Genomic DNA, 25,258 nt, shown 5'->3' with positions numbered 1-25,258 from the left:
TGCTGTGACAGAAGACGCCTGTGTGAAGCTAATTTATTTGCAAGAATCCCCCGCAAAGTCCCTCTGTTAAATAAAAGACATGCAGAAGAGGTTACAATTTGCCAAAGAACACATCAACTGGCCTAAAGAGAAATTAAGGAATATTTTGTGGACTGATGAGAGTAAAACTGTTCTTTTTGGGTCCAAGGGCCGCAGACAGTTTGTGAGACGACCCCCAAACTCTGAATTCAAGCCACAGTTCACAGTGAAGACAGTGAAGCATGGTGGTGCAAGCATCATGATATGGGCATGTTTGTCCTACTATGGTGTTGAGCCTATATATCGCATACCAGGTATCATGGATCAGTTTGGATATGTCAAAATACTTGAAGAGGTCATGTTGAATTATGCTGAAGAGGACATGCCCTTGAAATGGGTGTTTCAACAAGACAATGACCCCAAGCACACTAGTAAACGAGCAAAATCTTGGTTCCAAACCAACAAAATTAATGCCTCGCAGATGTGAAGAAATCATGAAAAACTGTGGTTATACAACTAAATACTAGTTTAGTGATTCACAGGATTGCTAAAAAAGCAGTTTGAACATAATAGTTTTGAGTTTGTAGCGTCAACAGCAGATGCTAATAGCCCAATTTCATAGCCTTAAGAGTGTGCATATCATGAATGCTTGGTCTTGTTGGATTTGTGAGAATCTACTGAATCTACTGGTACTGTGTTTCCCATGTAATAATAAGAAATATACTCAAAACCTGGATTAATCTTTTTAGTCACATAGCACTACTATTATTCTGAACACTACTGTATGTAGTGAAAGTCTAAAACAGCAGGATGAGGCACATTATCATACACTATGTGCCAAGAGTAGCTGCGTCATTATTTCCATTAAAATGCATATAGAATTTCAAGTCTCAGGAGTGGAGAACATTACATGATTGTCTGTCATGTGTTCAAAAAGTTAGCTCGCATGTTACAAAATGATCCAAAAATAACCCAACAAAAAAATAGTTGGGTTCAGCATTTCATGAGGTGACTTACAACTGGCAATTCCGATTCTGGTTTACGATGAGCAAGCAGTTTGTACGTTCTCAGGTTGTTTTCAAAACTCCTGCAACAAAACATGAATCATTCAGTATGTGACAAACATTAGGTCCACAAAAATACACACTATACAGTATAGTGGCAAAGCTGAGGCGTGTGTTTGACCTCAGAGGATTCATGTGCATTTTTCACTGCATTTTAAGTTAAACCACTTCATGGCGACACTGGGTCCCATCTTAATGGCCAATGCCATTAATGGCCACTATTTCCTCAGCTAAAACATTCTACTACTCTGGCCTCATCCACTCCAACCTCCGTAACTCCAGGATTTTATTCTCCCTTCTCTCCAACCTAACCAAACCCCCAAACTCCCTCCCCAACCACCTACACTCCCCTGATTTCTGTAATTCACTTACGTCTTTCTTCATCTCCAAGGTCACCTCTATCTACCAACTCCTGACGACCGAAGCTGCATTGTCTGGAGTGGACACCTCTTTTTCATTTCCAAGCCCTATCACATCATTTTCTAGCTTTACCCTCCCCTCTGTCCAAGCCATTTCTGATCTAATTCTCAAATCTAAAAGCTCTACCTGTCCCCTCGACCCCCTACTTACTGCTCTCGTCAAATCCTGTCTTTCCTCACTCGCCCCCTTCATCACTAACATTGTTCACTCCTCTCTGTCCTCCGGTACTGTCCCCTCATCATTCAAAACTGCATCAATAACTCCCATTTTGAAAAAAACTGGCTTGGACCCTAATAACTTTAACAACCTCCGCCAAATTTCCAATCTCCCCTTCGTTTCTAAAATTGTCAAAAAAACTGTTGCCTCTCAACTCCACTCCCATCTCACAACTAACAACATCTATGAGCAATTTCAATCTGGTTTTCGCCCTCTCCACAGCACTGAAACTGCACTTCTGAAAATCACCAACGACATTCTCATAGCTTCTGACTCTGGTTTACTCTCCATCCTCATCCTCCTTGATCTTACAGCAGCTTTTGACACCATCCTCCATAGCACTCTCCTCCACAGACTCCAGTCTATTGGCATCTCTAACACTCCTCTCTCCTGGTTCACTTCCTATCTCTCCAACTGTACTCAGTTTGTTCAGCTCAAATCTCATAAATCTATCCCTTTCCCTGTTTCTGCCGGTGTGCCTCAGGGCTCTGTCCTGGGGCCCCTTCTCTTTATTATCTACATTCTCCCTCTTGGTTCCATCTTCTGTAAATACAATATTCACTTCCACTGTTACACGGATGACACCCAGCTCTACCTCTCTACTACACCTTCTTCATCACCTCGTCCTCCCTCCCTCACCCTCTGTTTACAGGTACTCAACACCTGGTTCTCATCCAACTTTCTCAAACTCAATAGCTCCAAAACTGAAGTCCTCCTTGTAGGCACGTCCTCCACTATCTCCAAATACAACAGGTTTCCTATCCCTATCAATGACTCCACTGTCCTCCCTTCCCCTCAGGTTAAGATTCTGGGTGTCATCCTCGACAGCACCCTTTCCTTTCACTCCCACATCAATAACATCACCCGCTCTGCCTACTTCCACCTCTGCAATATCGCTCGTCTCTGTCCTTCCCTCACTCCTCACACCACTGCCATCCTCGTTCACAGTCTTGTCACCTCCCAGATTGACTACTGCAACTCTCTTCTCTTTGGCCTCCCCAACAAATCCCTCCAGAAACTGCAGCTCCTTCAAAACTCTGCAGCACGGATAATCACCAGGACACCCACCACTCACCATATCACTCCCATTCTCCAACAACTCCACTGGCTCCCAATAAAACAATGGATTAATTTCAAAATTCTCATCACCACTTACAAAGCTATACATAACCTTGCTCCACAATACATCTCCGATCTCCTTCACATAGTTACTCCCTCTCGCCCCCCTCTCTCCCCTCCTCTTCTCACCAGCTCACCCCCCCCCCAATATCTCGTTACCACGGGGGGCAGAGCCTTCAGCCGCTCTGCTCCTCAGCTCTGGAATTCACTCCCACCTGACCTATTCAAACCACTCCCCTCGGGCAGGAGGCTACGGTCCATCCGGACCAGGACCTCCTGCCATAAGAACAGTTTCTTCCCCTCTGCCATTAGACTCATGAACTCCTCATAACTCAGTCACCTTAACCTTAACTCTGTCACTTTATAATTTTATCACAGGTCACTTTAGACAATGTACTTTGGTTTTAATTGCACTCCTCCCACTGCACTGTTTTTTTCTGTTTCTCTTTCTTTCTGTTTTTCTCTTGCACACAGCCTTTCATATTTCATATGTCATTTTTTTTATCTTATATTTTGTCTTATTTTGGCACATATTGTATATTTTTTATCTTAGCATTTTATATTGCTCTCTGTTTAATGTTGCACCATTATATCGAAGCAAATTCCTAGTCTGTGAATCCTGTTCATTGGCAATGGCAATAAACTTCTGATTCTGATTCTAATACGAGACACCACTGGACTTTCAACCTGGTTTTTGCTGATATAAGGTGCAAACGTGCTCTCTTCACAGATGATATGGATGAAGCAGCTCTGCACCCAACCACACCTCATTTTTAGACAAACACACCTGCATGAGTGACTTAGAGGATTTAGATTTATGAGGTCTGTTAGAAAAGTATCCGACCTTTTTATTTTTTTCAAAAACCATATGGATTTGAATCACGTGTGATTGCATCAGCCAAGCTTGAACCTTCGTGCGCATGCATGAGTTTTTTCACGCCTGTCGGTTGCGTCATTCACCTGTGAGCAGGCTTTGTGTGAGCACTGGTCCACCCCTCTTGTCGGATTTTTATTGCGAATAAATGTCTGAACGATTTGGAGCTTTGCTGCATCAATTTTTTCCAGAAACTGTGAGAGACCTCCAGGTGGTAACCATTCGGAAAATTCAAATGGCTTTGAGGGACGATTTTATGGGGATTACACAGATTAAGGAGTGCTCCAGCCGGTTTAAAGACCACCCGCAGCTGCTGAGAGCGCGCCGCACTCCCAGCGCTGATCGACAGGCTGAAACCCCACGGAAACAACCAGATCATTTCCAACGTGAAGGCTTTGTTGATCCGGGAATTCGTCTGACTTACACAAAAATGCCAGGAGACGTGGACATCAGTACTTTTTCGGCACATTCCAAAAACTCACACATGCGCACGAAGGTTCAAGCTTGGCTGATGCAATCACACGTGATTCAAATCCATATGGTTTTTGAAAAAAATAAAAAGGTCGGATACTTTTCTAACAGACCTCATATACATACTTCCACATGGGCTGCGTGCAGGTTCATACTGCTTTGAATATAGGGTAATATGTAAGATACAGCAATAAGATATATGGTAACATACTACAATACTGCAGCTTATTAATGTACCTGCCTACTGTAATCAACAGCCACAATGATTGTCATATTGTGATCTTCTGTGTTGGCATTGCTGAAAAACATTTTGCACAGGAAGCAGTCAGTCTTACCTGCCTCGAAGCTTCACTGCCTCCTCAAATCGCTTCTCATCCATGGCTTTCTGGACCTCTTGCGTCTGAGAACAAAATTTGAATACAGCACAATTTAAGTCATGTACAGCTGAGGTCATGTTTACACCCAGCCCCAACCTCTGGTCATCACAAATGAATCCACCTGGAAGACAGAAAAAGTCAGTTCCTTGAACAGCCGATTGATGCTGGCCCCAAAAGCAAGCAAACTGCCATAGAAGCCCGTGTTAAAATCTCCAACTTTAGAGGAGAAAATAAACATGTTCACATTATGGTGCAAATAAATAAATAAATAAAAAATTAAAATACATTTTTTTGGGTCTTTATAGCTAGTAAACCCCTCCATGACAAATATATGGGGGTTTATATATATATATACACTCAACAAAAATATAAACGCAACACTTTTGGTTTTGCTCCCATTTTGTATGAGATGAACTCAAAGATCTAAAACTTTTTCCACATACACAATATCACCATTTCCCTCAAATATTGTTCACAAACCAGTCTAAATCTGTGATAGTGAGCACTTCTCCTTTGCTGAGATAATCCATCCCACCTCACAGGTGTGCCATACCAAGATGCTGATTAGACACCATGATTAGTGCACAGGTGTGCCTTAGACTGTCCACAATAAAAGGCCACTCTGAAAGTTGCAGTTTTATCACACAGCACAATGCCACAGATGTTGCAAGATTTGAGGGAGCGTGCAATTGGCATGCTGACAGCAGGAATGTCAACCAGAGCTGTTGCTCGTGTATTGAATGTTCATTTCTCTACCATAAGCCATCTCCAAAGGTGTTTCAGAGAATTTGGCAGTACATCCAACCAGCCTCACAACTGCAGACCACGTGTAACCACACCAGCCCAGGACCTCCACATCCAGCATGTTCACCTCCAAGATCGTCTGAGACCAGCCACTCGGACAGCTGCTGAAACAATCGGTTTGCATAACCAAAGAATTTCTGCACAAACTGTCAGAAACCGTCTCAGGGAAGCTCATCTGCATGCTCGTCGTCCTCATCGGGGTTTCGACCTGACGCCAGTTCGTCGTCGTAACCGACTTGAGTGGGCAAATGCTCACATTCGCTGGCATTTGACACGTTGGAGAGGTGTTCTCTTCACGGATGATGCGAAGGAGATGTGTTGCACTGCATGAGGCAAATGGTGGTCACACCAGATACTGACTGGTATCCCCCCAATAAAACAAAACTGCACCTTTCAGAGTGGCCTTTTATTGTGGGCAGTCTAAGGCACACCTGTGCACTAATCATGGTGTCTAATCAGCATCTTGGTATGGCACACCTGTGAGGTGGGTTGGATTATCTCAGCAAAGGAGAAGTGCTCACTATCACAGATTTAGACTGGTTTGTGAACAATATTTGAGGGAAATGGTGATATTGTGTATGTGGAAAAAGTTTTAGATCTTTGAGTTCATCTCACACAAAATGGGAGCAAAACCAAAAGTGTTGCGTTTATATTTTTGTTGAGTATATATATATATGCTCTGCAAGCCCCATCCCAGGTCAAGCATTCAGAACACCGCCGGGTGAAGTGGCCTGCTGCCAATAAGGAGAGAGAGTGGCTCCAGTTTGATGAAGACCTGGACCAAGTTCTTGAGGCCACGGCAAGGGGGGATGCAGACCAGAAGTTGCGGACCATGTCTGCGATGATCATTAGCATTGGTGCTGAAAGGTTTGGCATAAAGGAACAGCAGCCGACCAGAGGTCTAGCAGAACCAAACCGACGGGAGGTGAAGATCAGCCAGCTATGGCGGGAACTTAGACTGCTCGGGCGGCAGTTTAAACAGGCAAGGGAGGAGGAAAAAGCCGGGCTGGCAGAGCTCTGCAACACCCTGAGGAAAAAACTCGCCACTCTCCGTCGGGCTGAGTGGCATAGGAGGAGAGGGCGGGAGCGAGCTAGGAATCGCGCGGCCTTCATTGCTAATCCGGTTGGATTTACAAAGATCCTCAGGCAGGTAAGGAGTGGCCATCTTGCTTGTACTGAAGATGAGGTTAATAAATACCTCAGCACCACCTACAGTGACAGTGCACGAGGAAAAGACCTTGGACCATGCAGAGCATTGATAACTCCACCAGAACCCACCTTGGCATTTAACATCAAGGAGCCAACTTTGAAAGAAGCTGAGGAAGTTGTCAAAGCTGCTAGAACTAGCTCAGCACCAGGCCCCAGTGGAGTGCCATATGCTGTCTACAAGAGGTGCCCCAGACTCTTGAAACGACTATGGATAAGTTTTAAGGTCATCTGCAGGAGGGGAAGGTGGTGCAGCAGTGGCGACATGCAGAGGGTGTCTGGATTCCAAAGGAGGAGAACTCAAGTATCATTGAGCAGTTCAGGGTCATCTCACAACTCAGTGTCGAGGGCAAGATATTCTTTAGTACTGTTGCCCAACGCATGACAGAGTTTCTTCTGAGGAACGCTTACATCGACACCTCTGTGCAGAAGGGAGGAGTCCCGAATGTGCCAGGATGCATCGAGCATACAGGGGTCATCACACAGCTGGTCCAGGAAGCATGTGAAGGCAAAGGAGACCTTACAGTTCTCTGGCTTGATCTTGCCAATGCATATGGGTCTATCCCACACAAGCTGGTGGAGACCTCGCTTGACAGACACCATGTTCCAGGCAAGATCAAAGGCCTCATACTGAACTATTACAGCTACTTCAGTTTGAGAGTCACCTCCGGAACAGTAATATCTGCATTTCATCAGCTTGAGAAGGGCATCATCACTGGATGTACCATTTCTGTGATATTGTTTGCCTTAGCTATGAATATGTTGGTGAAGTCAGCAGAGGTGCAGAGGTCCACTCACCAAATCAGGTATGCGGCAGCCCCCCATCAAAGCATTTATGGATGATCTGACAGTAACCACAACATCGGTTCCGGGCTGTAGATGGATTCTCCAAGGGCTTGAGTGTCTCATCAGCTGGGCCCGGATGGACTTTATGCCAGCCAAGTCCAGGCCCCTGGTTGTGAAGAAGGGGAAGGTGACAGACGTGTTTTGCTTGTCACAAGGAGGCATCCAAGTTCCATCTGTTGGAGAGAAGCCTGTTAAGAGCTTGGGCAAAATCTACAACTGCACGTTGAGGGACACTGCAGCACGTCAAGCAACCACTGACCAGTTGGGAACCTAGCTGACAGCAGTGGACAATTCTGGGCTACCAGGCAAGTTCAAAGCCTGAATGTATCAACATGGCATCATGCCATGACTTCTCTGGTCACTGCTGGTCTATGAGGTGCCAATGTCCACCGTTGAGTGCTTCGAGAGGAAGGTCAGCTATTTCCTGCGGAAGTGGTTGGGCCTACCCCAAAGCCTAAGTAGCACCGCCTTGTATGGGAGGAAAAACAAGCTGAAACTACCTCTTAGTAGTTTAATGGAGGAGTTTATGGTTACCCGAGCAAGAGAGGTGCTACTGTATAGAGACTCCAGTGACAGCAATGTCTCCTCAGCTGGCACTGAAGTAAGAACTGGTAGGAAGTGGAGTGCTCATGAAGCAGTCCAGCGGGCAGAATCAAAGCTGCGACACAGGGAGCTGGTGGGAGCAGTGGCATCCGGTCGGGCAGGGCATGGGATCAACCCAAGACCCTGGTATAGCAAAGCCTTGGGGAAGGAAAGACGCCAGCTGATTCTGGATGAGGTCCAAGCAGGGGTGGAGGAGGCCTGCTACAGTAGGACAGTAGCCATGCAGCAGCAGGGGGCATGGACCCGATGGGAGCAGGCAGCAGACCGGAAGGCATCGTGGACAGAACTGTGGAAGTCTGAACCACATCGGATAAAGTTTTTGGTTCAGTCGGTCTACAATGTCCTCCCCAATCTATCCAACCTCTTCCGCTGGGGCCTGGCAGACACTCCACTGTGCCCACACTGCCAGGGAGGAGGATCGATGGAGCACATCTTGAGCTGTTGCCCAAGAGCACTGGGAGATGGGCGCTACCGTTGGCGACATGACCAGGTGCTGAAGGTTACTGCAGAGGTCATCAGCACAGGGATCTCTAGCAGCAGGCAACAGCAACCAGCAGGGTATTCCATCACCTTTGTAAAGGCTGGGGAGAAACCACGGCAGAGCCTAAGACAAACAGGAGGGCTGCTGGCAACAGCGCGGGACTAACAGCTGAAGGCTGACCTCGGAAGACAGCTTAAATTCCTGGAAAACATTGCAGTGACCACACTCAGGCCGGACATAGTCCTGGTGTCAGAAACAACAAGGCAAGTGGTCCTGCTGGAGTTGACTGTTCCCTGGGAAGACCGGATGGAGGAGGCCTTTGAGAGGAAGAGGGCCAAGTATGAGGAGTTGGCAAACGAATGCCGAAGCAGGGGATGGAGGACTCGATGCAACTCCATTGAGGTTGGCTGCAGAGGATTCGTTGGCCAGTCACTCATCAGAGCACTTAAGATGCTGGGAGTGAAGGGACTGCATTGCAGAAAAGCCATCAAAAACATTACTGATGCGGCAGAAAAGGCATCAAGATGGCTGTGGATCAAACAGGGTGATCCATGGACCGTTAAGCTACTCAGACACAAGCCGGGGCCTGATCACCCCCAGCTGGGTCACCTGGGCGAGGGTGTATGATGTTGAGAGACCCGAAACACCCAATGACCCCAGGGTACATCACTGAAGATGTGTCTGAGTAATCTCTCTCTCTCTCGCTCTCTCTCTCTATATATACATATATATATACACACACAAGGTCTGTTAGAAAAGTAACGGACCTTTTTATTTTTTTCAAAAACTATATGGATTTGATTCATATGTTTTTACGTCAGCCAAGCTTGAACCTTTGTGCGCATGCGTGAGTTTTTCCACGCCTGTCGGTTGCGTCATTCGCCTGTGGGCAGACTTTGAGTGAGCACTGCTCCACCCCTCTCGTCGTTGTTTTATTGCGAGGAAATGGCAGAATGATTTGGGCTTTTTTTCCATCAGAATTTTTTCAGAAACTGTTAGAGACAGGCAGCTGGAAACCATTTGAAAAATTTTTCTGGCTTTCGGTGAAAATTTTATGCTATCTCGGCTTTCAGTGCTTACCAGTCGAGTGAGTATAAGAGAAATTGTGGAGAGCTGGGCATGTCCCAACTTGTCCTCTGACACTCCAAAACAGAGGTGTTCCTTTGTCTCGCTTCATCAGCGAATCGGTCGTGACGCGCAAAGCCCCCCTTTCCATGACAAAATCTCTTGTTAAAAGTGAAATCTGCTGGAAAATGGCTGATGTCCAGCTCTTGTGATAACCAGAGAAATTGCACACGACGGTCCCGGCTCCACACAGCCATCCGTTTAGAAATGATGTGGTGGTTTCTGCCTCTCGATGGCGGCTCGGAGCGCGGCGCGCCGTGCGCCATTGTGGGCCGTCTTTAAAGCTGTAGTAACACTCCTTATTCTCTGTGAAGCCCGTAAAATTTTCACCGAAAGCCAGATAAATTGAAACAACAACGAGAGGGGTGGAGCAGTGCTCACTCAAAGCCTGCCCACAGGCGAATGACGCAACTGACAGGCGTGGAAAAACTCATGCATGCGCACGAAGGTTCAATCTTGGCTGACGTAAAAACATATGAATCAAATCCATATAGTTTTTGAAAAAAAATAAAAAAGTCTGTTACTTTTCTAACAGACCTCAAGCTGGAACATACCACTGAATGGTATGTTCCAGCTTTCACCGAATTAAATATTCGTTCCATTGAAAGAATGTAAAAACATTCATTATTTGTTTTATATAATGGCAAAAATAGATCCTTGTCATTTCATAGTTTATTAATTTATAAACAACAGAAAAGGGACTTGCATTTTGGTGTTCCACTGTAACGTGTCATCCAGTGATGCTGTGCACTACTTCAGACTTCAATAATAATAAAAAAAAAGACTGTGTAGTTCCTCAGTCCAGCCAAATATCACATCAGCGTTTCATGTGAACAGGTCTTCATGCATCCAGACGGCTTACAGCAGCATGGATTTTGTGTGTATGTTACAAGCAGCGTCAGTTAGCTCAATCAAATCATTGTGTCATCCCCCGCGAGTGCGCGCACACACGCAACCAGGTCCGTCGACTGTGTACATCCTCAATGCAACGAAAAAAAAAAAAAAAAAAAATCACATCAGAAATGAGTCCAGCTTTTCTTCTCTGTTCCTGCTAACAGACAGCACAGTGGATTTGTTTTGTGTGTGTGTGTGTGAATTAGCAGCGTCAGTGAGCTCAATCAAATCATGTCTCGGGAAAGTCGTTGTCCCCGCAAGCGCGCACACATGCGCAACCTGGTCGGCGCTTGTGCGTGCGTGCACTACCGAAAAGAGACTGTGTACGTCCTCAGTGCAGTGGGGAAAAAATAAATAAATAAAAAAAATCAGAAATGAGTACAGCTTTTCTTTCTTCCTGCTAACAGCCTCCACATAGCACAGTGGATTTGTTTTGTGCATGCGTGCTCGCGTGTTGTGCGTGCGTGATCGTGTATGCACACGCATGTGCACGTGCGATCACGTGTGCAATGGTACCAAAAGTATGGAACCAAATTTGCACTCTAAATGGAACCAAGCTGCACTCTAAATGCAATGCAACACAAATGGTATGAATTCATCCATGTTATGTGACATACAAAGCACCAATAAAATGACAAGGATCCACTCAGCCGTTATTATACACACACACACACACACACACACACACACACACACACACACACACACACACACACACACACACACAGGCTTGCAAAAGTATTCAGCCCCTTCGTATTTCACGCATTTTAATTTGTTTATGGTATTTCAAACACAAAAAGTAAATAAGGCTTCTCAATATAAGAATTTCTATAATTATCTTCCTTGGACTCAAACTGAAAGTAAATCTCTACAACTTGATATAAATTAATTAAAAATATAAAAGCCAAGATGATGGGTTGCATAAGTAATCAGTCCCTTTGGTATAACACCTGCAAATAATCAGTTTTATTGCCACTTTTCTTCAGACAAGTCAGGGGATGGATACATGAACATTTGAACTTTACTTACATAAGTTACGAAGAAATACAGACAGTGACTGTGCAAGAAGGAGAAGAGTGAGGAAAGCCACCAAGACACTCAGACAAGACGTTACAGGCTTCTCTGGCTGTGATTGGAGAAATTGTGCATAGTGCATGTTTTGCATTTTGTATCCCCATTTATACAGCTTCATGACGAAGTGGTATAGAGGAGGGTTTTCTTTCAACAAAATATTAAATCTAGGCTTGCATCTCAGATGTACCTTCTGGCAAATTGTTGCTGAACTTTCAGGTCTTCGTTTTAATAAAACCAAATCCGGATTCTGGATCAAGATTTCACTTTGTATAGGCTTTGAATGATTGCTTCAAAACTATGTCACAGATTGTCACCGAATTTGCACCACAGATAGGTATTAGGGCATTGAAGACTCCACTGAATTTTGGAGGTGATCCAGATCCAAATCTGAATTCTGGATCAAGATTCACTTTGAAGGATTACATCAAAACTACTTCACAGATTCTCACCAAATTTTTTTAACACATACATATTACGCCAGGGAAGACTTGGAGTTGATCTGGATCTGAATCCATATTCTGGATCAAGATTTCACATTATATATGTTTTGAAGGATTATGTCAAAACTACTTCACGGATTCTCACCAGATTTGCACAACAGATAGATATTAGGGCATGGAAGACTCCACTGAAACGTTTGAGGTGATGCAGATCCGGGTCCAGATTTTGAATCAAGATTTCACTTTGTATAAGATTTGAATGATTACTTCAAAATTACCTCACGTATTCTCACCAAAATTCCAACACAGATACATATTAAGTCAAGGAAGACTCCAATAAATTTTGGAGGTGATCCAGATCTGGATCCAGATTCTGGATCAATATTTCACTTTATATACGCTTTGAAGGATTACGTCAAAACTACTTCACGGATTCTCACCAAATTTGTAAAACAGATATATATTAGGACACAAAAGACTCCCCAGAATTTTGGAGGTGATCCAGATCCGAATCCGGGTTCTGGATCAAGATTCACTTTACATAGACTTCACAGATTCTCACCACATATATTTGTTAGGCCATGGAAGACTCCAATAAATTTTGGAGGTGATCCAGATCCAAATCTGGATTCTGAATCGATTTCACTTTATATACGCTTTGAAGGAATATGTCAAAACTACTTCATGGATTCTCACCAAATCTGCACAACAGATAGATATTAGGGCATGGAAGACTTCACTGAACCTTTGGAGGTGATCCAGATCTGGATCCGGATTCTGGATCAAGAGTTCACTTTGTATAGGATTTGAACAATGACTTCAAAACTACTTCACAAGATTCTCACCAAATCTGCACCACAGACAGAATGAATGAATGAATTGAATGAATTTTTTCCACACACAGACTCAACAATAACAAAAAACTGATCAAATAAGTCCCTTCGGCTGCTCCCTTGTTTGCACTCGGGGTCGTCACAGCAAATCCAAGGTGAATCTGCATGTTGAACTGGCACAAGTTTTACGCCAGATGCCCTTCCTGACGCAACTCTGCATTACATGGAGAAATGTGGCAGGAGTGGGATTTGAACCAGGAACTTTCCACACTAAAATCAAGAGCATTACCCTCTTGTCCACCACCCCTGCTAGATAACAAAAAAAATCATAAATAAGACAATTCAACAGATAGATATTAGGGCATGGAAGACTCCACTGAATTTTGGAAGTGATCCGGATCTGGATTGGCGGACCCAGGTAACTCAGCCAGTATATATTCAAGGCAATGTACAGTTGTATGCAAAAGTTTGGGCACCCCTGATAATTTTCATGATTTTCCTTTATAAAGCATTGGTTGTCTAGATCAGAAATTTCAGTTAAATATATCATATAGCAGTCTGCGTAATTTTGTTTAAATAATTATTGCAATTTCCTATAAACTTCATTTCACTTGTCAAATATCACTGTGTTTGTCTGCTATATGATATTTTTAACTGAAATTGCTGATCCAAACAACCAATGATTTATAAAGGAAAATCATGGAAATCATCAGGGGTGCCCAAACTTTTACATACAACTGTATGTATGTGGCACGGTTTGTGCTCAGGGTGAACAGCCACAGTAATTAAGCAATCGACACCAAACTTGGTAAGGTGAAAGCGTCCATGCACGAACACACACACACACACACACACACACACACACACACACACACACTGTCACCCTTATATATTAGATCATGACCCACCCTGATTTTTGCAGTTCACGTGGTACTCAGGTCAAGTAGCAAGCATCGCAATTTACTTACTACATAGTCGTGGCTGGCTAGGATGCACTTTAATTACAATCCGTACGGGCCAGCGTGAGCCGGGTGTGAGTCAAGGCATGCGTTTTTCAATTAATATGTACCTGCTATGTACGGCATAATGCTGTCACCTTTTTATCATTATTCACTTGAGTCTCATGAATGTCACAAATTGCTCTATGAAAATTAATAACGACAACATACACACAATGCAACTTACTACACCTTAAATAAACTGACATAAAATATACAATGACATGGCTAAAATTCTTCTCTATTACCCATGCGTAGAACAGGTAACTCAGCTCATATATATGTACAGATGTAATACATAAAGCTGACTGCATGTGTCTGTGTTTGTTATGCACAGCCACAGTAATTAAGCAACCAACACCAAACTTGGTATGGTGACTGGGGGCACCAAGAGGGAGGTCACTGGTGCCCTTAGGTTGAAAGCGTACATGCACGAACACACACACGAACACACACACACACACGGTTAACCTTATATATTAGATCACGACCAGCTCACTGGAGCCCTTATTTTCGCAGTTCATGTGGTACTCAGGTCAGGTAGCAAGCACCACACCTTACTTTGAAATCCAGCTTCATCTGCCACTAGTCCAGCCTGAAGCTCTTTCAGACCATCTCCTGTGTCCTGCAGATATTCCCATGTATTGATGTGCATGATATCCCCTCTCTCTCCCGTTCAACCTCCCTCCCCCATATTTGAGCCGCAAGTATACTCAATATGCATGTGTACCGGTGTTTGTTTATTCCAAACCAAGTCTTGTACTTACCATCTGTACGCACTCCATCAGAGGCAAGCGCACTGACTGGTTACCACACAGCGAAACCACACAGGCGGGCGTGTTGGCTGTGGTCTCCAGAAGGGCGAGTACGGCCTCCACACCCATACGACTGGCCTGTGTAAAAGACACACACTGTATTATCATCATCCTCACTGTGGAAACATCTTTTGTTTCTCCTGTCTACCAGGAACATTTTGTTTAGCATACTTTGTAATTCCAAGAATTTCTTGATCATACAAGGAGAGAAAAAAAGCATCTCCATATAACCTGGGACCCAGAGGAATCTGAGAGCTCGTTTGATTTGCTCTTGCATCCCTCGGAAAGCTGGAGTTTGCCGCAAGGATGTCATATTAATGAAAGTTACGCAAGGAATAACTACGTTGTTTCTCACAATGCAATGTTTTATTTTATAATAAATTTGCAAAAACCTCATAAAATGTTTTTCACATTGTCATTATGGGGTATTGTGTTATCTATTTTGGAATAAGGCCGTAACATAAAAAAATGTGGAAAAAAATGCAGTGCTATCAATACTTTCTGGATTAATTATAAGCTGCTGTCGCTAAACCCGCTGACATGGCACAAGTGGGTCTCTCATTGTACTTGTTCTACAGGACACATCCCTGAAAATGCTTAATGTCTATGCCTGCATCATCTTTTTTTTTTTTTTTTTTTTTTTTACAGACACTTGGTTTTTAATGGAAATACATTGCGATCGCTAGGGTTGGGTATCGAGAACTGTTTCTTTTCGAGTATTGTTAAGAAATGATTCGATCCACCGATATTAATAGTCTTTTTGCTTAACGATTCCCTTATCGGTCCTTCACAACGGCCGTTGTTTTTGAGGGTGTTTGTCGGGAAAATGATCATTTCTCTAAGCTGATTACAGATCCTGCAGCAGCTCTGTAATCAACCGCTTCTGCAGCGTGACTCCAATTTGAAGCGTGAACCAATGAAACAGTGCTTCGATCCGCTAGCTCGTTGGTTCTTTGATTCGCTGCTCTTCAGAAGTGGCAAGTCCGCTTCTTAACCCCTCTCAAAGCCATTAAAATACATCAATTGTGAGTCACTTTTGTGTGGATTAAAGTCACTAACTGGGACTCTTGTCTTGTTGCAGTCAAGAAACGAGAATCATCCTCCGTTCCATTGGCACAGCTCCAAACACTGCGCGGCTCTCTGCCGAGACAGAGTCCGGCCAGAATTCATAACTTCAAAACGAATTGCCGCTTTAAATAAAATGACACCTCTTTACAAACGCTGTAATACAGACAATAAGCTACAATCGACTAACATTTTTTTCCTCCCAAAATGACACGTCCTGCATTCTTTATGAATTACATCCTGACGTGCAGCATAGCCGGCTGCAAGAGCTCAGCTCAGATGTATGGAAAGACATTCATGGTAATAATGTCTGAAAGGAAATGCTTTTTACAAAAACTACAGATTTTGTTTATTTCTATTTATGTCCAAAGATCAAGGATCCACCATGTAGAGTTTATTAGGTCCAGAGTTTAAGGATCCAGTGACCAATTTCATATTTATTTACTTTAAGACAATAAAATATTGTTGACACAGAAAATCCGTAAAGCCTACTTTTAGTACACAAGAAAATTCACAAGATGTATTGATAAGGGAATCGATAAGGAATCGGATCGATAAGCGGAATCGATAATGGTATCGATAGATAAAATCTTATCAATACTCATCCCTAGCGATCGGACAGGACATTTTACCCAATGTGAGCAAAAATCCGGTGTACAAAATCCATTATTTACGATGTTTATTACATGTAAAACAATACAAAACTTTGGGACTTTTTTGTCTGGTGACTGCGAATATCCAGTTTATACTATGACAGTTTATGTGAGTTTTCCTGTACACGGGACTGAACAATAAATTTACCTCTCAAAGCTTTGATGATGATGTCGGCTTCCATCCCACACAGCTGACTTTATTTTCCCAAATTTTTCTTCTGTTCAGATCTGAAGGGAATCTGTACATCTTGAAGCACTTGTGCCTATTTGTGCATCCAAATGCGCAGCAACCCAACATTTTCAGCGAATAAATAAATAAAATAGCTGGATTTCCATGCAGACAGATTAATCGCGAATGCTAGTTTGAACCCAAGATGGCGGCATGAGTCACATGATCTTTCTTTTTTTTTTTCGACTCATGTCGCCACTCTCTCAATCAAGGCACACTAGGTTACTGTAATGTGCCGTGATAGAGAGAGCTGCATCAACTCAACATGGCACCATTTTGGGCCCAACTGCGCTGAACTACTGAATGAATATTTAATGTTTTCAACATTTTTTAAATCATTTAACCACATACAGCAACACATCCTGGTACAGGTGCTATCAAATGAAATATAAAAATAGTTAAGCTATCAAATTTACAAAAATGTACAATTTCTGATGATTTACTTAATTAATTTAAAGCCTGACTTATGCAGCTGCAACTCTGTAACTCCGTGTCATGCAATGACGTGTGTAACAGTTTTAAAGTTCTCCGTCTGTGGATTATGCTTTATTCTGGACTAATTTGACCCTCAATAAGCTTTTCTTTCTGCAATCATCACCTCCAAATCAAAGGTAAGCTTTTTGATTTTCCTCATTTATGACTTCGTGCTGTAAATGTGCGGACTTTTGTGATCCATTTATCAGCGTGTGCACTGTAAAAACTGTTATAATATGATGGCAGAAGAAGGATTGAAAGCAGCAAAGTGTAAAATCACAGCCTTTTGAGCTGTCTGATTTAACCGGTGGACGTCTAGGCTGCAGCTCCGAGACTGAGTACGGTGTGAAAAAAATCAATGGTCGGGCTTTTAATTACGGAAATGACTCCAGTCCCACATGTCTGGTACTTATTTTAATCTCCCTGATCAGCTTCTGCTGATTTTAAACTCCCTCACTGAGGGAGTTTTCATTTATATAGCTCCAAATCACAACAGAGTCACCTCAAGGCACTTCACACAAGTAAGGTCTAACCTTACTAACCCCCAGAGCAGCAGTGGTAAGGAAAAACTCAGAGGAAGAAACCTCAAGCAGACCAGACTCAAAGGGGTGACCCTCTGCTTGAGCCATGCTACAGACATAAATTACAAAAACAATTCACAAAACAAAAATACAGGAAATGCTGTTGGTGCACAGGACAGGAGGGTCCCCAACACAAATACCACACCCATCTCTGGATGGAGCTGCACCTTAAACAGAGAGAAAAAAACAGAATCAGGCATCAGAAAGACAAGAAATACAGTATAATTTATCAGCATTAAACAACAAGAAAAACAGGATATACTAAGGTGATCACCGGCCACTAGCCCTAAGCTTCACTAAAAGACCCAGGTAAAGCTGAGGCAGCGGCACGCTCCGTTTACTGATAAAATGAATTAAAAGAGTAAAAATATACTATGCCAGTATGCTAGCCATACGAAAGGGAAAATAAGTGTGTCTTAAGTCTGGACTTGAAAATCTCCACAGAATCTGACTGTTTTACTGATGCAGGGAGATCATTCCACAAAACAGGGGTGCAATAAGAGAAAGCTCTATGACCTGCAGACTTCTTATTCACCCTAGGGACACAAAGTAATCCTGCAACCTGAGAACGCAAAGCCCAGGCCAGTACACAAGGTTTAATTAGGTCAGCTAGGTAGGGAGGTGCCAGTCCTTGAACAATTTTATAGACTAGTAGCAGAACCTTAAAATCTGATCTCACTGGGACAGGAAGCCAGTGAAGAAACACCAGAATGGGTGTAATGTGGTTGAACTTTCTGTTTCGTGTCAAAAGTCTGGCTGCAGCATTTTGAACCAATTGGAGAGCCCTAATGCTTGACTGCGGTAAAGTGAACGCTATTTTGAACCCAAGATGGCACCATGAGTCACGTGACCATTTTTTTTTTCAACTCATGTCGCCACTCTATCAAGGTACACTTGGTTACTGAAAACAAGAACTTGTTTTTTCTAGTAGGCCTTATTATTAGTTAATCGTAACCACTTAGCTCATCTAAACTGACAGAAATGCCACCAGAGACAATTTAATTTGTGTTTGCTGTAATGCAATTAGAAAATGAAAGTGAACTGAGAGGTCTCAAACTAAAGTTAGTCTGGCTGTGTCAGGCTAATCTCCACTTTGTCTGTGAAGTACTGTCCTCTGTTTCTAAGTGGCCCTCATCTTCACACACTCTACAGTGTAAATCTGCTAATGTGCTTAACTTAAAACCAGGGGTCACTTGTCCTCAATCATACAGAATTAAACTGAATAATCTATGGACAAGTGCCACTGATAGCATGTGTTCTGCAGTAATTTCACAGTGAATTTCATCTTCAGAATGCCTGTTTTTGTTCTGTTGCTTTCACTCATATGCTTTTACACTTTTAATTATGTCCTCCCCAGAAAACCTCTCACTTCAATGTCCACCCTCTGAATACTAATGTTCCATGACCTGGTACACTTCTGTTTCAAAGAAAATTACAGGTGATACTGATTTATTTTATATTATGACCAAAACACAACCATGAAGAATGGGAATACTGTATTTTCCAGAGTATAAGTCCGTTTTGTTTGTTTTTTACTAGTTTGAGGGTTCCTGTAACTTATACTGTAGTGCCGCTTGTATTCCAGAAAACACAATATGTACTACTCCTCTGTGCCCTGCACTCTACTTTCAATTCTAATTTGGATACGGTTGGACACACCACGAATGCGCTTCAGGGTGTATGCTGCAAACCATGAAAACCTGACCCCTTATGTGTAACATGTAAATTGCTGGCAAACAGGGGGAAAAAAAAAAAACACAATCAGATCTGACAATTCATGTTATTAAAATCTACTATATATTATTTTTTAAATAGGTGCTATTGGACATACCAGAATGCGGTCAAATGCAGATGGGGTCCCTCCTCTTTGCACGTGACCCAGAATTGTCACTCTTGTGTCAAAACCCAAACATTTCACAACAAGCTAGAAGAATGAAACATTTAAGTGTCAGTGTACAACATGTACGATTTGTTTTCCTTGTAGTGCTAAGCTGCAGTTTGATTTTATTGTATAAAATTGAATCAAAAGCTTATCAATCATGCAATAAACATACAATTCACAATAAGTGAAAAGATGCATGTTGTAAAGGAGTTGCTCTAAAAACTATATACACATATCTACACAGGCACAGTAGAAAGCTTAAGAGAAGGGGAAACAGCAAAGCACAAGCAAGCCATTCTAAATTTTTCAGTCATGTTAGCAGGTTGCGCAGCATGTACGAAAACATCAAACGTGATATTCTCCAGGGAAGTGCCAAATGAAATGTTGGAATGTGTGCATTGTAGTGAGGGAAAATAATAAATACATAAATAAATTCTTTACATTTGCTTTCAAGTGAACAGTTAGTTCAGGGCCATGATGTCATGTGTTGAGTATTATCAGCCAATTTACTGTGATAGTGAAATAGATCCTGGACAAAACAGAGCCAGTAATTGTCTATAAAAGGTGGGTGACAGACCATTATAAATAGATAGCATTTGATTTGACAAATGTCAGGTTGTAGAGTTGAACTGGGTATATGGTCATGGTCTTGGAGCAGTGCTGTTATCGGTGAAAGCTGCCTTACCAAACTATGGAGTGTGTCTGACAGAGCATTCCAGGAGGCACAGCAACAGACTCAAAACCACACCAGGGCAGTACAGTAGCAGAGCTCATACATGAGGCAGTCACAGCTGGCTGTCAAAAAATGGAAGCTCTGTACTTACATTCTTAACATAGTCAGTGGTTATGGGCTTGTTGTTACGATCAATCGCCCCTTCAGCTACAATTATGATATTCAGCCTTTTCATCCCTGCTCGGTTCTACAAGGAGGGGTGGTGGAGAAACAACATGACAGAAAAACTGAGATGGTGGCTGTGACGTGGGCTTTCAGAAGCACGGGGGCCAGGTGATGATTAGCAGCCTGAGAGCTGAGAACAGATTCCCTTCATTTGAACAATTGCATGTGATTACAGGTTGTGTTTGCACATTGTTTTTCCAAATACCAAATGTATTATTATGTGTTATATGAGAAGAGCAGATGCATGTGACATGAACATGCCATCAGAATCAAGGTGTCCTTTTGGCTCACATAACAACATGTTCATTATCTGCAGGGGCTAGTTGGCCAAAAATATAATGTGGACAAATGTGATACAGATTAGATCAAATATGGAAAACGCATTGTTCAAAAGAAAAAGCTTTGGTTCGTGTTGTTTAATTTATTTATTTTTTTTATTTTTTATTTTTTTTAGGTAAGACTGGGATGCATTTGAACCAAAAAAGGATGAATTATTGTGATCCCGGGAACAAAGTGGATTCAGTGTGGATTTCAGAAGTAAAATATAATAAAATTAACCTAACACTGGTCAAATAATACAGTGTTTCTGTCGTGCAGTGGTTATATATGCTGTTCTGCCCTCATTAGAGTCCCCCTTCTTCAACTAGACAGACAGATGACTCCCATCACACACTGGTCAGATTTGGTAGGTTTATTCAAACTGACAGCATACAAAAGGTGTAAAACTAAAATGAAGAAACAAAATAAAACACACAATCAGCATAAAATATGTATAGACTAAGATATCTAAAACACATCCCCAAGCATATGGTCTACAGCTAGCCTCGAAAGCTACTACAGTAACTAGCTGGACATATGAAATAGCATGTCAAAGATCAATAGCTCTCACTTCGTTGAAATTACAAAAATATACAGAAATATACACATTATACAACCCCTGGCAAAAATTATGGAATCACCGGCCTCGGAGGATGTTCATTCAGTTGTTTAATTTTGTAGAAAAAAAGCAGATCACAGACATGACACAAAACTAAAGTCATTTCAAATGGCAACTTTCTGGCTTTAAGAAACACTGTTAAGAAATCAGGAAAAAAAATTGTGGCAGTCAGTAACGGTTACTTTTTTAGACCAAGCAGAGGAAAAAAAAAAATATGGTCTCACTCAATTCTGAGGAAAAAAAATTATGGAATCATGAAAAACAAAAGAACGCTCCAACATATCACTAGTATTTTGTTGCACCACCTCTGGCTTTTATAACAGCTTGCAGTCTCTGAGGCATGGACGTAATGAGTGACAAACAGTACTCTTCATCAATCTGGCTCCAACTTTCTCTGATTGCTGTTGCCAGATCAGCTTTGCAGGTTGGAGCCTTGTCATGGACCATTTTCTTCAACTTCCACCAAAGATTTTCAGTTGGATTAAGATCCGGACTATTTGCAGGCCATGACATTGACCCTATGTGTCTTTTTGCAAGGAATGTTTTCACAGTTTTTGCTCTATGGCAAGATGCATTATCATCTTGAAAAATGATTTCATCATCCCCAAACATCCTTTCAAGTGATGGGATAAGGAAAGTGTTCAAAATATCAACGTAAACTTGTGCATTTATTGATGATGTAATGACAGCCATCTCCCCAGTGCCTTTACCTGACATGCAGCCCCATATCATCAATGACTGTGGAAATTTACATGTTCTCTTCAGGCAGTCATCTTTATAAATCTCATTGGAACGGCACCGAACAAAAGTTCCAGCGTCATCACCTTGCCCAATGCAGATTCGAGATTCATCACTGAATATGACTTTCATCCAGTCATCCACAGTCCACGATTGATTTTCCTTAGCCCATTGTAACCTTGTTTTTTTCTGTTTAGGTGTTAATGATGGCTTTCGTTTAGCTTTTCTGTATGTAAATCCCATTTCCTTTAGGCGGTTTCTTACAGTTTGGTCACAGAAGTTGACTCCAGTTTCCTCCCATTCATTCCTCATTTGTTTTGTTGTGCATTTTCGATTGTTGAGACATACTGCTTTAAGTTTTCTGTCTTGATGCTTTGATGTCTTCCTTGGTCTGCCAGTATGTTTGCCTTTAACAACCTTCCCATGTTGTTTGTATTTGGTCCAGAGTTTACACACAGCCGACTGTGAACAACCAACATCTTTTGCAACATTACATGATGATTTACCCTCTTTTAAGAGTTTGATAATCCTGTCCTTTGTTTCAATTGACATCTCTCGTGTTGGAGCCATGATTCATGTCAGTCCACTTGGTGCAACAGCTCTCCAAGGTGTGATCACTCCTTTTTAGATGCAAACTAACGAGCAGATCTGATTTGATGCAGGTGTTAGTTTTGGGGATGAAAATTTACAGGGTGACTCCATAATTTATTCCTCAGAATTGAGTGAGTCCATGTTTTTTTCCCTCTGCTTGGTCTAAAAAAGGAACCGTTACTGACTGCCACAATTATTTTTCCTGATTTCTTATAGTGTTTCTTAAAGCCAGAAAGTTGCCATTTGAAATGACTTTAGTTTTGTGTCATGTCTGTGATCTGCTTTTTTTCTACAAAATTAAACTGAATGAACATCCTCCGAGGCCGGTGATTCCATAATTATTGCCAGGGGTTGTATATTTATACTAACAATATCCTTCAAAAATACTCACAGACGATGCTCCTATAAGTGATTTCAAAAGAGGTTGGATTAAGATGTTGTTGCTGCTCACACTATCGTGCCAATACTGGTCTGACTGAAACAAAGGATTCAAGGTGACTTTCTATAAGTGTCACATGACTACCATGAATTTCAATATGACTGCCCAAATGTCAAGCCCAACCCTAAAAACAAAGACACCACCTAGTGGTAGGAGGATGAAATAACACACTAATTACTTATGAAATGAACTCGGTCCAGAACATATGCATTCATTTTTACTTTGCAGTTGATTGCTCAACCCATCCATCCATCCATTTTCTTCCGCTTTATCCGGAGTCAGGTCGCGGGGGCAGCAGCTCAAGCAAAGCCGCCCAGACCTCCCGATCCACACACACCTTCTCCAGCTCCTCCGGGGGAACCCCAAGGCGTTCCCAAGCCAGCCGAGAGATGTAGTCCCTCCAGCGTGTCCTGGGTCTTCCCCGGGGCCTCCTCCCATTGGGACATGCCCGGAACACCTCTCCAGCGAGGCGTCCAGGGGGCATCCGGAAAAGATGCCCGAGCCACCTCAACTGACTCCTTTCGACGTGGAGGAGCAGCGGCTCGACTCCGAGCTCCTCCCGAGTGACCGAGCTCCTCACCCTATCTCTAAGGGAGTGCCCAGCCACCTTGCGGAGGAAACTCATCTCGGCCGCTTGTACTCGCGATCTCGTTCTTTCGGTCATGAGCCAAATCTCATGACCATAGGTGAGGATCGGAACGTAGATCGATCGGTAAATCGAGAGCTTTGCCCCCCTACTCAGCTCTCTCTTCACCACGAGAGAGGTGAGAGAGAGAGAGAGCTGAGCTGATTGCTCAATCATTACATTAAATTAGATAAAGCAGGCACTAGTTTGCTTTATAGTTTTAAATAGTAAACATAAAATAACTCAATCTCTAAAATAATTTTCAATATCAAACAAGAAATATGCATCAACAAAAATTTTAAAAAGGTATATTTTATTTGTGTGGGTGAGTGGGTCAGATGACCTTTAAAAAGAAAATGACAAAAAAAAAAAGTTTATTTTTAATTACATTGTTTTCTTTGCCATCTCAAATGCAAACAAAGTGACCCTATGTTATTCTACCTGTTATTCTTTATATGGCACATATTATAATATTTAGTTGCATTTTGAGGACTTTTATAAGTGGAATAGGTAATCCTGAAAATTCTGTATCTGGACCAAAAACAATGTTACTTTGATAAAACAGCATGAAATTAAGACTGATTGTGTCATCCTGGATAGCAAATCCACATTCAATCTTTTGAACAACTGGCCCCTGGTGTAAATTATCATAGTGCACATATATTGAAATTCAGTATAATCAGGATACTGGTAACTGTGACTCAGAGGGCTGCCTGTCAACAGCTAGGCCTCTGTACTTCTGGCTTCCCCTTTCTTCTCACCAAGGTACTCACATCCTTGACAAAACTAGAGGTTATAGGCTTCCCATGCTTGTCAATGGCTCCTTCAGCAACTATAATAATGTTCAGTCTTGTGCCCCTGGAACGGGTCTGAATCATAAAACAGCAGCATGTTTTCAATGCAGGTAAAAAGAAGCAAAGGGCAGTCAGATTCAACACCATTTTAACTGTCAGAGGTTCCCCTCTGGCAATTATTTTAACGGGTTTCACAGGCTGTGCACGCTGTTTCGATGTGATGTATTTCAGTGTGCCATCTCCTGACCAGTAATACTTCTTTGGCAGAAGAATTCAAAAAACACAGCCACAGTACATATGCAGTTGCAGGATGCACTGTGTTTCTTGAAGATAAAAGCAAATACTAATGTTTGATGATGTCAAAAAACAAATATTTGCCATTAGCAGCTTACCAACAGAATGGTGGCCCATAGGTAAAGATGCTATTATATGTCAAAAAAATGTTGCAAATCAAAAGGTAAACTTGCAAAGGACTAAACTTTGTTGATAGCAAGTGTAGAATGACTGAGTTGCCTGGACTCAAGGACTCATCATCTTGGCAATAGCACTCCACAGACAGGAAACTTACAGTGAGCAATGATATAGCAGTGGACATGATATAGCAATAAATTTTAAACAAACAAAAAGATGACAATGTGATTGTTTCACTGACACACTGCACTTCATAAATCTAC

At 42.3% G+C, this 25,258-nt stretch overlaps 1 protein-coding gene across 1 annotated transcript in view; it reads right to left on the bottom strand.

Annotated features, from left to right (window-relative positions):
- The window catches only part of pfkpa (phosphofructokinase, platelet a), a 138,406-nt gene that overhangs the window by 49,787 nt on the left and 63,361 nt on the right, over positions 1-25,258 (bottom strand). The window contains 5 exon segments of the mRNA XM_034171886.1: positions 1,036-1,105; positions 4,518-4,582; positions 14,631-14,756; positions 19,512-19,604; positions 20,387-20,482. Of these exon segments, the coding sequence (XP_034027777.1) occupies positions 1,036-1,105; positions 4,518-4,582; positions 14,631-14,756; positions 19,512-19,604; positions 20,387-20,482 (450 nt within the window).

Source organism: Thalassophryne amazonica, chromosome 1, assembly GCF_902500255.1.
Source record: "Thalassophryne amazonica chromosome 1, fThaAma1.1, whole genome shotgun sequence".
Taxonomy (NCBI): domain Eukaryota; kingdom Metazoa; phylum Chordata; class Actinopteri; order Batrachoidiformes; family Batrachoididae; genus Thalassophryne; species Thalassophryne amazonica.
This window is presented reverse-complemented; position numbering and strand designations above follow the sequence as displayed.